At 46.9% G+C, this 15230-nt stretch overlaps 4 protein-coding genes across 4 annotated transcripts; 3 read left to right on the top strand and 1 right to left on the bottom strand.

The window, feature by feature from the left end:
- The first annotated feature begins 3278 nt into the window (after positions 1 to 3278).
- On the top strand, positions 3279 to 4142 carry HD556DRAFT_1365970 (ESCRT-II complex vps25 subunit). The gene is made up of 5 exons (XM_041302790.1): positions 3279 to 3352; positions 3425 to 3467; positions 3518 to 3678; positions 3741 to 3886; positions 3936 to 4142. The coding sequence occupies exons 1-5, from the start codon at positions 3322 to 3324 to the stop codon at positions 4122 to 4124; spliced, it is 570 nt and encodes a 189-aa protein (XP_041161038.1). The 5' UTR covers positions 3279 to 3321; the 3' UTR covers positions 4125 to 4142.
- Positions 4143 to 6131, bottom strand: HD556DRAFT_1526827 (uncharacterized protein). Its single transcript, XM_041309323.1, has 4 exons — positions 5918 to 6131; positions 5766 to 5865; positions 5058 to 5701; positions 4143 to 5003 (listed from the first exon to the last, which is right to left on the bottom strand). The coding sequence occupies exons 2-4, from the start codon at positions 5842 to 5844 to the stop codon at positions 4287 to 4289; spliced, it is 1440 nt and encodes a 479-aa protein (XP_041161039.1). The 5' UTR covers positions 5845 to 5865; positions 5918 to 6131; the 3' UTR covers positions 4143 to 4286.
- A 2219-nt stretch (positions 6132 to 8350) lies between these two features.
- Positions 8351 to 9833, top strand: HD556DRAFT_392168 (uncharacterized protein). The gene is made up of 4 exons (XM_041310471.1): positions 8351 to 8457; positions 8508 to 9450; positions 9500 to 9541; positions 9595 to 9833. The coding sequence occupies exons 2-3, from the start codon at positions 8521 to 8523 to the stop codon at positions 9521 to 9523; spliced, it is 954 nt and encodes a 317-aa protein (XP_041161040.1). The 5' UTR covers positions 8351 to 8457; positions 8508 to 8520; the 3' UTR covers positions 9524 to 9541; positions 9595 to 9833.
- A 4551-nt stretch (positions 9834 to 14384) lies between these two features.
- On the top strand, positions 14385 to 15219 carry HD556DRAFT_1269448 (uncharacterized protein). The gene is made up of 3 exons (XM_041299157.1): positions 14385 to 14555; positions 14608 to 14762; positions 14809 to 15219. Exons 1-2 carry the CDS (start codon positions 14394 to 14396, stop codon positions 14719 to 14721), a joined length of 276 nt encoding a protein of 91 aa, XP_041161041.1. The 5' UTR covers positions 14385 to 14393; the 3' UTR covers positions 14722 to 14762; positions 14809 to 15219.
- The last annotated feature ends 11 nt before the right edge of the window (positions 15220 to 15230 follow it).

Here is a 15230-nt window from a genome sequence, read left to right on the forward strand (position 1 = left end):
CCTATGGAAGCTCTTCGGTGACATCGCCGTAGAACCCATGCCCGCCGAGCTCCGGCGCACAGCCTCCACCCACCACTCAGGCGAAAATGGGTCTTCCTTCTCTTACTTACTTTTATAGGGTCGCCTCCGGCGAGCCGTAACTCCATTTAGTCTGGAACTAGACTCCATCGACGATTCGGCGCACGACGAGGTAGAACTATTGCTAGGTTGTGTAGTGGCACAGGGTCAGTGCCTAATTACGATCTTCAGTCTATCAACTCACCGAGCACTCAAATGCAGATCTTTCGATCTGAGGGCGTCGAACCATTATCTGAGCACGAAGCCCGTCATCCCTTACATCATGCCATCCGCCTCTGCTCAATCGATATATCGTCTGCTCACAGTCTTCCCCACCGAGACGTGCATATTCCGATTTTGCAGCCGTCATTATGGCAGGTCGAGGCTCCCAATAACATATCTGCACCTCTTCCTGTTCAATACGCTATATTTTGGCTGTCTATCAGCAATCTACTCCATAGGGACCCGTTCTGCTTCTTTGGAGGCCTTAGCCATCGGTGATGCTGGGGATCTCACAGCGGACGAGTCGCTCCTTCTGGCTGAAACTATCCGTTCATACACGCAGCTAAGACATCTGGGTTATAATGGGAAGCATAGAACCACCTCTCCGACCTCTCAAATTGGAGTGTGGTAGCAGAAGCTGGACGTGACTCAAATTCGCACCTTTCTTCAATGTCGCCATCCTCAATTTCTATGTGAACACGCTCCCCACAACAGTTCGAGATGCATGCACAAGTCATGCCTGAGCAGCTTTTTTGTGCACTATCGGCACATGCCACATCCTTGAATACATCATTATCATCTCCTTTGATTCAGACGATGACGAGCACTCAGGCAACTGTTTGACAGCGAATCGCACGCAGCTACAAACATTGGGGCCTCGTATTTGAAATGACCCCGTCTACCTTGACAACGAACCATGTGGAGTTCGCTTCATATTCGCTACAAATCACCAAGTTTATCCACCTACCATTATTACTTACATTCCACGGATCATTCAACGGGCTTCGGCTATTTTCTCCACTTGGACTCTCTGCAATGACGCATCGATGGTGCGATATCGATCCTGAACCCGAGTCACCCCCCTGCAAACATGTAATGTGGGCTTCTCTATCGTAAAGGATGTCGCTCGCATCATCATCATTTTCTCTATGCTCCCTTGCGTCAAACAAGTTACTCAGACACGCGGACGAGAATGAGCGGGACAAGGTTAACCAGCACCTAGGATATTTGAAATCTTCCGCGGTTGCTAGCCGTCATATCACCCCTGGCTACCCGAATTCGGGATTTATACAAGTATGTGCCCACTGCCGGGGCAATTGTCGCTTTCGTTAACGTTGCGACTCGGACCTCGTTCTGATGTACTGCGACGTGCATAACTTGATGACATGAATGAGGTTACGTCGCTCAAACGTACGCAGTTGCATATGTTAGGCTGATATGATATCTGATACGGAAATGAATACTTGATCGGTTTCTCTATCCTCGTTTGATGTTCCAATCCCCCGATTTCACCAAGTGAATGCGTCTGGTACACAAGCGAGTGTGTACATGCGCTTGACATCTCAGATCTCAAGGAGGATAGTGAGATCAGCAGATTTACAGCATGTTGGGCAGTACTATGTCAGGGAATACGCGGATTCAACACAACATGTGATATTCTATCCATGACAAATACGATGCATGTTGAGATACGACATAGCTAGTTCCAATTTCCATCTCATAAGATCCAATAACCACATAGAAGATATAACGAGCCACATGATGAGGTACAATAATCACGTCCAGCGTAGAATAAAGATAACCCAACAATCATATAGATGATGCGCTAAACAAGAACGAAGAGAGGAAACCAAGTCAATACTGTCGATGATAGAATAAAACGAATATCGTTGATCGTATATAGCAGTGCATCAAGAGGGAGATAGAGTATGGAAATAAAAAGTTAGCAGCAGTAACAGAAACAGGGCAAGGGGGAAACGTACATATTCCTACTAATAGGTCGCATTCTGGGCAGGAACAATATACCCATGGACCAATTTGTTCATCTCTTGGAGACATAAGGGGTACTCTCCATGCTCAGCGTGGGCCTTGCTAGCAAGCAATGATCTGCACCCCTTCAGATGCCAAGCTAAAGAATCAGTCCTCGAACACAGCTTTTTGCAATAGGGGCATGTGTAGGACGTAGCGAAGTGGACGCCTTCGATGTGACGGCCCAAATACTTCATCGCCTCTGGGTCAGAGCAACCCTCAAATTTTCAGGAAGTGGCTTTCTTCATGTTAACACCATGCCAATACCACAGGTGGTTCTCGATGCCGGCCTTGTCCACCTCTATGAACAGACCACACGGCTGGTCGGTCCAATCCATCAAACTCGAGATTGAAGACTGTGATATGAAGGACTACATGCAAAAGGCATCGTTAGAATATAAAGATATCAGGACGATGACCTTTGATATACCTAGAATGTGACAATCAATGTACTTCTTCACTAGAGTACGTGCAACAGTACAACTCCGATAAGATTCCAAGGTGGTAATAACGGCATTCTCGCGGAGTATTGTCACGGCATACTCAATCACAACCATGAACTTCAGCAGAGGTACTTGCTTAAGACAACAGCAAGAGAACTCAAACACGAGCGGGAAGTTGATTCATTATAACTTAAAGGGTCAGTCGCATTTTTTATTTGTACACATGCAAAGACACTTACCTTGGCTATCCGCTGTGTCGTAACCCAGGGAATACCTTAATTTAGTGTGGTAATTAGAGGGGATGATATAATGTAACCACTCGAAGCATGCCGCAATACTTTCGAGATGGAAACTATGGTTCAACATTAGCGCTTACATGGAGATTCTACGAGCCAACTGGCAATGCAATGAAGGGGTACATGGCATGTGGTGTCCCAATTATGATGTAAGATGAGGGCGGCATTCTCTGTGCTAGGTGACCGTCAGTCAACAGTTGCGCTGTGAGGAAAATCGATATACATTACATATCGGTTTGATAGGTGTATTATCAACGATCCACGGTTATTATAACTGTTTAGAGGCATAGAGCTGGACGCGTCACGCAATGGTTGTATTGAGATTAGAATTCGCCGTAGCCTCAATTGTGCCAGACGGCCTAGACCAGTGCATGAGAGCAAAGTTCAGAGGGTAAGCGTTGTTTTGGTCTGTTGTGCAAAGGCTTCCAGGAGTTTCCTTATTTGGACTTCTCTGCACTTTGCAGTAAAGTCGATGAGCTTGATGCATCTGATGCATGGCTCTTTCTACCCATACTACCCCGTCAGGTAATTCTGCATTCCCCAACAATTGATAATGTTGCATGCTTCTCAAATACTAAATACTGACCTACTAACTAGGATTTCTGCTACCGTCGATCCACTCAGCACCCCCCTTCTTTACGTACGCATTCCGCCTTAAATCCTGAATTGATATTCACACCCACCAGACAGTGAGCAACCAAACCAAAGCACTCACGCACATCTCACAGAGAAATGGATGCGCCTCATACTGGCATACGCGAGACACAAACGTCTCTTCGTGCTGCGGGTTGAGGATGCAGAGGTCCCGGGCGGCGAATGGGATGAGATCCTTCGTAATGAGAGGATAAACCGTGCGTTCTATTTCAACTGTTTCTCTTATTTTTGCGAAGACTTGTCGTGACATATGTTTCAGGACGAATCCTACCGCCGTATCTCTCGTCGTTGATGGCTATCATGGTCGCAAAGAACCTCGCCGTCTACGAGCCGTCTAAGCAGACCCGTGCAGTGCTGCTTTACTGGCGTCTTCCGGAAGAATGGGCGGATGTTCTCCATTCGTGGGTTAGTACCTTCTTCAATCTCAAGTTAAGTGATTTATCGTCGCATACAGGCAACGGCGACTGGCCAGCTCAATACCATCCTCACTTTTTATGAGATCTCAGACCCTCCCATCCAATCACCTCTTTCTGGTATTCCTATACCACTCCTGCGGCGGGCTATTACCATTCTCTCACGCTCCAATCGAGCACAAATCATCGGGGTTGCTGATGGCGAAGGTGTGAGGTTCTTTGTAGGATGATTTTTAGAACAGAGACTTGTAATCTGATAATGTATATCGTTGTACTACTTATAAATATATGGTAGTCTAACCGCAAAGCAGGGTATGAACAAACATTTACATAAACAACAGTGATGATAGTACACGTTCATCTATATCGCAGTCCGAGCGTCCTTGATGAACTTATGAATTCTTGTCAAATTTACGTCTTGACCCCAGTACCGCAGTGCCCATCAAACGACCCATTGGATCCAGCTTTATTGGAAAGTCAGTCTTGGACTTAGATGCAGGGGCTTTTCTCAGCGGAGAACCTGGCATCTGCATGGGAGATGGGAGCAGTCTCGCATCACCTCTTCCTTCAGTAGCCCTTCCCTTCCCCTTCGTTGGTCTTGTAGGTTGCAATGTGATTTTCACTACCTTGGACGGTCGCGCTCCCATAATGGCGTCCCCCTCGTTCTTCCGCTTATTCGTCTTAGCTGCTTTCTGCCCAGTGCTGTCTCTTTTGAGGTTCCAATCAGAGGTGTAATTGATGGGAGAGTGTAATCGTACCCCGTACGGGCGATACGGGCGATCTTCAGGAAGTGATCGTTCGCGGTCGTCCACGCTCTCCGTTGCTCGTTTGCCCCGTAGCCATGTAGCACCACGACTGGGTCCTTCGTCTTCATTCTCCTTGCTCGACTCGTTTCCATAATCGCTATCAATATCATCGAGATTGTCCCCTCGAACCTCACACACATCGTCCAACCAGTCTTCGTCAACTGCACGCTCAAGCCTGTCAGGGGCGTTTCTATCGACAACCAAGAGAGATTGTTCTTCTGGAATCTCTACAGTTTGTTGGATTTTTTGAAGACGCGCGTTCTCTTCCTTCAGAGCCTCGTATTTTCCTTTGTATTTGTCGTACTGCCAGTGCGAGGTAAATCAACAATACTTGCTGGAATGCACGTATATGCTTACCGCCACTTTGTTTCTGTGCGCACGATGCTCAAACTCTCTTGCCCTCTCCGCCAACTCTTTCAATCCTTCGTCTAGTTCTTCTTTCTCCTTTCGTGCATTTCGCGCATCTCTTTGTGCAGTCTTACAATTTTCCCTCCATGTCTGCTCGGTACTCTCAGCGACTGCACATTTCTTTTGCAGCACAGCAATTGAGCGCTCGACTTTGCGGCGCTCGTTCTCATGAGTCGTGCATGTACTTTTGAGGTCAGCATGCTGCGCCTGGAGAAGGTCGTGCTCCCTTTGCAGCTCCTGATGCTGATCGTCCAGCTCATCGCGTTCCTTGTTGGCGCTCAACAAATTCCGTCGCAACTGTTCCAAACGCTTATTCAAGCGTTGTAGCTCTGCTGCATTTTCACGCGTTTTCTTGCGGAGGCTAGAGACGTGCTCAATAGTCGAATCCGGGTCGTCGGAAAGTGTAAAATCAATATCGACACCCGAATCTCGACGGGGAGATTGTGTGCTAGGTTGTGTGAGCGATTGGTGAGGGTTTAAGAATATTTGAAATGCATCCTTGCGCTGGATACGCTTGCGACAAGTGGGACATTTGAAAGGCGGAGGTCCGGCTTGGAAAAGGTTTTCGATGCATGTGTTGCAGAAGCCGTGTCCTGTATACAATCAAGGATAACATAAATGAGTTAGACATAGTCATGATTTGCACGGATGACTCACCGCACTTGAATGACCGTATATCTTTCAGGGGAACACCATCAAGGTGGATAGAGCATTCCACCAACAGCTCATCTGGCATCTTCCAGAACTAAAAGGTGACCTTTAAAGATTATGAGCATGCATTTCCGCACACATATCAGAAAATCGACTACCGAACGGACACCGTGTACAATGTACTAAGTTCAGGCAACAGTGTGACGATCGTCGAGTTGATGTCAGTTGGCGAGAAAAAGTATTCAACTCTTTAGAGGTGATGATGAGTTTGATAATAGCATACGCATATGTTTACCACCTAGAATTTAGAATTATTGGCAGCCTGGGTAAGACACGTTCTATGTAGTGCAGGTTGAAGGGTCTGAGGTCACAGTGGACGTGACTGTTACTGACGCGTTACGCGCCTTTGTTTCGCTTCCGGGTCTTCTAACTTTGCTATGTATGACCCAACCAACATCCAACCCGTCGCGGTGCGTAAACAGTGCTACAGTCTTCCGGGTACTCCTATTAATTTTTTCACGAGCATCCATTTTAATTGGTGAGTTCGAGCCACTAGCTACAATGTACTACCATGCTGATGGTTCAACGACAGCCTGAGCAGAACCAAATTACGAATCCTCAGCTCCCTTCGATTACGCTGAGGCAGACATCATTTTGCTTTCCACTGATGGCGTTGAGTTTTGAGTATTCACGCTCTTCCTCTCCCTTGCCTCTCCATTATTCGAGTCATTATCCTCCCTTCCTCAGGGCCCTAATGGTGGTATTTCCGACCAAGAAACGAGGGATGGCTTCGCAGTCATCCCCATATATGAGGACAGCAAACTTCAGATTTATTTCTCAGGTTTTGCTGTCCATCGACACTTAGAGGATCCTCTTTCTTGACAACCTGACGGACACCCTACCTGTGATCGCAATTGCGAGGAAATTTGTGCTATACCTAGGCGAGAAAGGCATGCCAGGCTCTTATGGCTTCGACGTTTCTCCAGACCAAGTCGGTTCGATACTTCGCAATCGCCAGACAAGCACGGCCCAAACCTGAAACTATCCTTGCTACCAGAAACGACTTACAAGACCCTAAATTCTCACGTGGTTCGCAGAAATCGATCTTTCTACCGCATCCAACCTTCTTGCCCTTCTGACACACCAAGTATCGTCGTACAATCATTTGCGCACAACTTGTGACGGATGACCAGACATCCTGACCATCATGACAGTCCCAGTGACCGACAGCAATTGGATATTTGGTTAGATGTATGAAGTTCATGATACCCGGAGGTAGTGTAACTGCGGAATGGCACCGACCAGAGATTTTTGCCTTGAGACGCCACTGCAGTTGTGTGGTGGTCAAAATCTGTGTAAATTATTGAAAAGCTACCATGTCCGGCGGCACTGTACGGACTAGACGATAAATGGTCGGAACTTCACGCTGTCCGGTTTGCTTGGGCTAAGTGGCAGCGAACATGGCGAAGTTTAGTGGCATTTTTGTTCTGAAAGTCGGAGATGCCATCGCTCCGGTGCGTGTCTTGCTTTAGATCACGAAGTGATTCTGATACTTCTCGATAGCTCGAGCTGACTTCTGACTGCCACCGTGAGCAAGGCAGTATATAGTCCCATAGAAAAACAACGGCACCATGTCCATCAGCAGGAGTGAGCAGCACTCACCTCCTGTCCCTATCGACTCGGTCCAGACTGTCGAAGAGTTGCATTCGAATACCTGGGGAACCAGCCAGCCAGGTATTTCTACTTACATGTCTGTCACAACCTTTTCTCTTGTGTCATAAACATGGGTTCTTGATAGTGATATCAGTTGTAGCATCATCGTCGTTGGCAAGGCCTGCTACTTATTCTCTTAACTTTCTGCTTCTGGCCGTCTAGATTTTGTCACTATGAATCCATGTTTTCGGTGCACGAGTCTTGGCTGTAACGATCTAGCTGAATTGCTTGAAACACAGAACCCAGTAATCTATGGCCTCAGACAAGCCTCAAGGTGTTCTGTAAGATCTACATTAACGTCGACTTCACAAACAAACCAAAGCGTCTCTGTTAGCCATGTTCATGATTTTTTTTTGTTTCCAGGTTCAGGATTGAAAAGACAGAACGTTTAGACTTCCTTCTTTCAAGACCTGACTACGAGAGACCAGGTTCCGCACTTACATCGAAAGAATGTGCGACACCACAACACCGTCGACCACTTCTCAAGATCTCATGATTGAACTTGAGCAGTGAAGGAATGTTCTCGCAGGTAAGTCGTCCTGTTGAACCCTAACTCTACTAGAACAATTTATAGGTTGCTGATCGAAGGGAGAAATAATAGGACATCGTGCTAGATGCTTATATCACGCAAAAGATTGAGCTATAGCCTTCCAGATCGACAAAGTGGCTGTTGCACTAGACACTGGTTAGATTGTCACTTGCCACAGCCCCAGTTTCAATATTACCACATGGCTTATCTTCCTGCGTATCTTCTTGATCATCATCGCGTACCATCTCGCTTTGCAAATATCCAGGTTGATCTGAACACCAACGGACCAAAGGGCCGTGAGGTCAAAGAAGACACGATGTATGTAATAAATGCCGAACTTCTGCGGTGGTCTGCGCCCTAACAGGCAACCTGCCAGCGCATGACCAGTTCGAGTCTCTTGACTTTATCAGAGCCTCTTTATCCGACAAGCACCCCACGAATCTCAAGTTTCAACTGGTAAGTTCAGCTCACTAGCTACGATCGGCCATATTCATGACACCACAAAGATCATAATAGCCAATGGAATTGCCAACGCAAACTTGTGCTTCAGCCCCGTTCGATCACGCTAAAGCAGACGTTATCTTACGATCAGCTGATGGCGTGGAGTTTCGAGTTTTCATGCTCTTCCTCTCCCTTGCCTCTCCGTTCTTCGAAACATTATTTGGCCTCCCTCAGGCATCCGATGGGACTTCTGATCAAGAGATGAAGGATGGCATAGCAGTCATCGCTGTGTCTGAGGACAGCAAAACTCTAGATTTGTTTCTCAGGTTTTGCTATCCATCGACGCTGGCGGAAGATCCTTGCCTTGACAACCTCACAGAGGTTCTTTCTGTGCTCGCAGCTGCGAGGAAGTATTCACTAGACCTGATCGAGAGAAAAGTATGTCAGGCTCTAGCGAATCCCAAGGTTCTTGAGACAGACCCCCTTCGCTCCTTCGCCATAGCGAGGAACGCACGGCTCAAGCATGAAACCATCACCGCTGCCAGACACAACTTACGGCATCCCTTAATCCCTGCGTTATTTGCGGAGATCAACCTCATCACCGCATCCGACTTTCTTGCCCTACTAACATACCACAAAAAATGCGCTATCGCCGTAAACGCCTTAATGAAGGACTTCACATGGATGACGAATCATTATGGCAATATTGATAGCTGCATTTGGCTGTTCAATCGTCCCCGCTACAACCAGTACTGCTGCGGACAGGGTACTGACACGAGATTTTTGCCTTGGAATACCTCTCCACTTGCATGGTGGACAACATATATGCAGGAGGTATACGAGCTATTACAGGATAGCCCGTCTGGCGATACTGTGAGGACGGCAGCGGACAGGACAATCCAAAAGGTCAGAAGTGCGAACTGTGCTGCTTGCTCTGGTCGGGTAAAAGAAGGCATGACGGAATTTAGCAACTTGCTTGCTCTAAAAGTCGAAGAAACTGTCGCTCCGGTATGTACCTTGCTATACAACACGAACAGATCCTGAGAGCTCCCGACAGATCGAGCTGGAGATGGACTTTTGATCGCAACTGTCCTCATCTGTAAGGCAATATGCAATACTGTGGTAAGACACTTTATTAACATCATATGGCAGATCATGTCCATAAACTTGTGCCAAGTATCCGATAATCATGACTCGGTTAGATCTAGCAGTTGAACGTTGAACATCAAGAAAGGGTATCTCTTAGGGGTTGCTTAAGGGAAGGACCGCCGATCAATCTAGTAGTGTAGAAATATGTCTCAAGGATTACGAATATTCCTTTCCTCCATGGGTCCTCCATAGCCTCCAGTTGGTGACTTTCCTGATAAAATCTAGTACGACATTATGAATATAATAACAATTTGATATACATGACTGTCGTACATTCGCAATACACAAATCTTCATTGAGTTTCATCCACATCGCCCTTTTGTTGCTCTTCCAGAATCCATTAATCGTTGTTGTACAGTCAAAGGTCAGTCTAACTTTTGCCCAGGAAGATTTTGCCAGCTTCACTCTACTGTTCATGCAAAGGAAACTTCTCATGGCGGTAGCCCCGCCATTTCTGCATACCAAAGCAGATATTATCCTTCGATCGTCCGATGGCGTTGACTTTCGCGTGATCACGCTCTTTCTGAAGCTCGCCTCGTCGTCTTTTGACTCTATCATCAAGCAAGCGGCACAATCAAACCAGATCGAAGGTGATCTGCCCGTCGTGCCTGTGGTAGAAAACCACAGAGTCCTTGACATCTGGCTCAGATTCTGCTACCCTTCAACTCTTGCAGAGGATCCTCCTCTGCATGAATTTGAAGATATCATACCTGTCCTTGAGGCAGCCAGGAAATATTCTTTGAAACCGCTTGAGCACAAAGTTCGTCAAGCGCTTAAAAACCATATGGAGAAAGAGCCTTTGAGATGCTTTGCAATTGCAATGCGTGCTCAGCTCAACGTTGAAGTCACGCTCGCCGCAAAATATACTCTCCGCCAATCTCTCATTCCTGCGAGCGTTCCTGAAATCGACCTCATCACAGCAAAGGAGCTGCTCACACTACTTACCTATCATCAGAGGTGCAGCAAATCGTTGCAATCCTTGGGGGCGGATCTATCTTGGATCACCAGCAGTTACCCGAGCGTGAATGCGACAGGGTACCAATGGATCATTAGCGGCTCCTGTGGCTGCGAGTCCAGCAGTCGATTCTTGCTCAATGGTCAACGACCATTGAAATGGTGGAGTGATTACATGGAAAAAAGTCTGGTGTCTTTGTACGACAAGCCATCTGGCCAGACGGTCCTTGAGGAGGTCTGTGACACAGTCCGGGGCGTTCGAGCTATTGGTTGCTCGCGGTGCTGTTCAAATATCCTGGTAAATATGACGGGATTTGCCGAGTTTTTTAGCAGGGAGGTTGATGATACGTTGACAGCAAAGGTGATTTGATGGCTTGTTCCTTTGCTAGCAGCGCATCAGGCTCACAATATCGCAATTGAAAAGGTTCATCTTGATGTGCTCACCCTAGCAAGGGGGTGGATGAAACAGGGCGTGTCCTGGGGGAAGGGCGGGAAGAAGAAGAAGAAGAACTTGCAGTGAGGGGCCTGGGCCGCGAACTCTCAAAACTACTGTACATACAAGTTGGCATGTGACAGGTTACATAATTGTTCGAAGTAAGTAGTCTGAGACTGTCTGACACTAGTCTCGAGATCAAACTGTACATTATGGAACACTTCGACTGACCAATGTACTCAGTAGAAGTTGAATGTCATGTCTCAGTGCCAAACTCAGGTGGCCGTTCTAGAACGCCTGCTTTAAGAAATTTGTGCCACAAGACAAGCCAGGCGCTGATGACATGCTAGCACCGAGCTGATTATTGTCCTGGAAGTAAGCGAGTCACTCATCTACATATCAGATGAATAACGGGATGAATCTCTTGTACTCGTGTTCATCAGGAGCAATCCGCAGAACTGGAAGATCAGTAAAGCAGGAAACGCCGTAAGCCGATTGATATATCAGCGAGATCGAGAAAATACGATCATGGATTATAAAACGGGAATCAACAATGCACGGATGGTGCCCGAAATTACAAGCAGCTGCCTTGTGATTAGTGGTGGCCACCAGCGTGGTCAACGGACGTGCAGCCGGGGAATAGCTTGACACGGACAGGGGAGGCGGTAACAGCTGCAGCCATACATGTCACAGGTTTCACCGGTGACAGGCGTTTCGTGGTGCGATGATGGTTGACTTCGAATTTCTTTCTATCCTTAGGTCCGGGTTTATTCCTTTTACGTGGTAGGGCAAGTCTGTGACAACATAGACGAACATTGGAGGTGTGGCGAAAGGGCCTACACCGATGACTGCACGTGGACGTGACCCCAAGAAAGTGAGAGCCTGAGCACTGCTGCAACAATATACATATGGTTGAGGATGGAAATAAGAGAGATTGTTCTTTTGGATTTTTTGAAGGCGTGCGTTCTCTACCTTCAGAGCCTCGTATTTTCCTTCGTATCTGTCGTAAATCAACAATACTTGCTGGAATGCACGAATGCTTACCGCCACTTTGTTTCTGTGCGCACGATGCTCAAACTCTCTTGCCCTCTCCGCCAACTCTTTCATTCGTTCGTCTAGTTCTTCTTCTTCTTTCGTGCATTTCGCGCATCTCTTTGTGAATTCTTACAATTTTCCCTCCACCTCTGCTCGGCACTCTCAGCGACTTCGTACTTTTTTTTGCAGCACAGCAAATAAGCACTTGGCTTTGCGGCGCTCGTTCTCATGAGTCGTGCATGTACTTTTGAGGTCAGCATGCTGCGCCTGGAGAAGGTAGTACTCCCTTTGCAGCTCCTGATGCTGATCATCCAGCTCATCGCGTTCCTTGTTCGCGCTCAACAAATTCCATCGCAACTGTTCCAAACGCTTATCCAAGCATTGGGGTTTTCTTGCGGAGGCTAGAGACGCGCTCCATAGTCAAATCCGGATCATCGGAAAGTGTAAAATCAATATCGACAGCTGAATCTCTACGGGGAGATTGTGTGCCAAGTTGTGTGAGCGATTGGTGAGGGTTTAAGGATATTTAAAATACACCCTTGCACTGGATATGCTTGCGACAAGTGGGACATTTAAAAGGCGGAGGTCCGTGTACAATGTACTAAGTTCACATCACCAAAATTACCGAATCCAGAGATCACATGATATATTGAATTTTCTGACGCCGCCAATTGTATATACCTGTGATATCCGACATTTGAAATATCGTAGCGATACAATGACATCAAACATACCATCTGACAGACACAAGTCATCCAGTAGAGTAGCTGTCAGCCAGATATCAGACATATCCAGATACATCCAATGTATTATATAGAGTAATACAACGAAAAATGGGTGAAACTGAAGTAAAGTACCTAAAGGGCACCCACCGCCAGAGCACTAGTGTCGGTGTGGAAAGTGTTCATGAATTGCAAGTTGTTGGTACATCAATAAAAGCTAGGTATGAGATAGGTGCTTGATAGTAACGACCGTGATCGAAGAGACTTTATACACATACAAGGTAACATTCCAAAGGATAACAATAAATGGGTAGCGTTCAAGACTGTCAGGTATTATTGACCAAAAAAACCTTTCACTCTCCACATAGTGTCCAAGGAAGCAAACTGGGGAATCCGATTAGCAGCGTCATCTGCGGTTATGATTTATTGATTAGACGACTCCGAGAACGCTTACCAGTTAAGCAAAACCTTCCTCTCCGATGACTTGTGTTACAATGGATTCTAGTTCTGCATGGGATAACTTGTGAAGGGCCGGAGTGTCATGCAGTGATGCAACAAGCTGGGCTCGAATTGAATTACAAACTTCTGATAGTCGACTTTCCGATTGAAGAGATCATGTGACGCTCGAGGGTAGTGGAGGCGGGGGCATCATGTTCGGACTACTGGGAGCAGACGAGGATGGTTGGGAAGAATCAAGGTACAGAGCCTTTGGTAGAGTGGATGGAACCAGCCGATGCTTGGCATTGGCTGGACTTTGGGATAGCTATCGGAGGTGTTTCCGGAGGTGTAACAAAGGTGCCGTCGCAAGATGGTGCAGCCATGGATGTCGTTTTCGTAGAACTGCTCTCAAAGCCAAGGAGTAAACCTAACTGGTGCCGATGGCGCGAATGCCGGTAAATTGGATTCGGACGATGAATTTTCTGAAAGTCGGCACACCGTCGTCAGCCTCACATGACTATTCAAAGCCCGCCGGCAAATTCCTACCAACTATGGACGCGCTACACTTGATTTTTGCTTATCTCCCTATTCTATACCAATATCAACACCATTAATTCCAATCCAATCAATTGACACGTCTCTGCAATGGTCACCATCACTCACACTGAAGACCGCCTTGACTTGGCTGACGGCATGCTGTTGGCCCATGACAATATTGTCGTGCTGGAGATCTGTCTGGACTCTGGATGGCCGACTTAGGTGAGTGTATGCGCATATATGCATATATTATGTACTTATTTCATCTATCAGATGGATCCAGCATCGTCTACTCACATGGATCTGAAATATCCTTCTAGCATGCTTTTTCTGTCCGATCAGAGAACTTGAGAGATTTTCAGAGGACGCTGACAGGTGAGTTTTTCGGGAGCTTGCCACATTGTCGAAGCGTACCTTGACACTCCTTTGATGATCCCGCAAGCCCATCGTCCCACTCCCACGAAACCACCGCCTCCACCTTTAAAATCAACGCGCCGACAAAGACCAAGGCGACCAGAACCACTAAGTTTGAGGTGCTGAATCCTGCTGCCTCAAGTTCTAACGCGCCATTGTCATCGGTTACTCCGAAGTATTCTCCAGACTCAGTTGATGTCCCTCACTACACACCAGAAACAGTGTCAGGCATTCCCTTCGGCAGGTAAACCTGAAGCCCTGCAAATGTCATGAAGCAAGTATTGAACATTCTCCAGGACTCCACGATTGCGTCGAAGATCGGAAAGGACAAACAGTCTAGTTTCTGGGGGGTGTACAAACGAGTCGCAGAGGAACATGACGATGAGTTCCTTGAGCGATACACTACTGACATGGACATTGTCTTGATCTTCGTAAGTTTAGCGTTCTTATCTTCGGCGCATTTTGAGACTGATGTTTGATTAGTCTGGTCTTTTCTCGGCTATCAGCGCGGCTTTCATCGTCGCGATGGAGTCTAATTTCAGTCCCGACCTCAGCGACATCACGAATTCCCTTTTGAAACGGCATCATCGAGTCTGAAGGCGTCATTCCAGATTATATTGATGGAATTTGTGTCACTGGTACGTTAGAGCCACTATTTTTATTCTTAGGCTAATATCTTTTTAGATGCGAAAACCCTGCAGATCGCCCGTCGAGTCTTTCTCGAACAAAACTTAAAGCTTGTCGGTGCTGTGCATCAAATCAATCATCAGCACTTTCCACTTCCCTCGCATCAAGATTCCTACCATGTTTGCTGCAATGATTTCCTGCCCTGCCAGGCTATGGCTTTTATACTGTCTTATCATTCATCTTCGTGAGTCACTTCCGTTTGATCTCATTCATTCCATACTTAGCCACAAAATCTTGCAAGGTGCCATCCCTCCACTCGTTGGTGGTACACCATCCTCGTCACCATCGTTTTCGCCCTCGCTACTAGCCTCTCCATCACCAATAACCTTCACCTCATCTCCAAAGTCAAGATCATGATCGACTTCAATTCAGCAGCCTTGCCGCTGTCTTCATCTTCCTCTTTGTCATACACCTCCTCG

The sequence above is a fragment of the Suillus plorans genome, assembly GCF_016647745.1.
Source record: "Suillus plorans strain S12 chromosome Unknown HD556scaffold_23, whole genome shotgun sequence".
Lineage (NCBI taxonomy): Eukaryota > Fungi > Basidiomycota > Agaricomycetes > Boletales > Suillaceae > Suillus > Suillus plorans.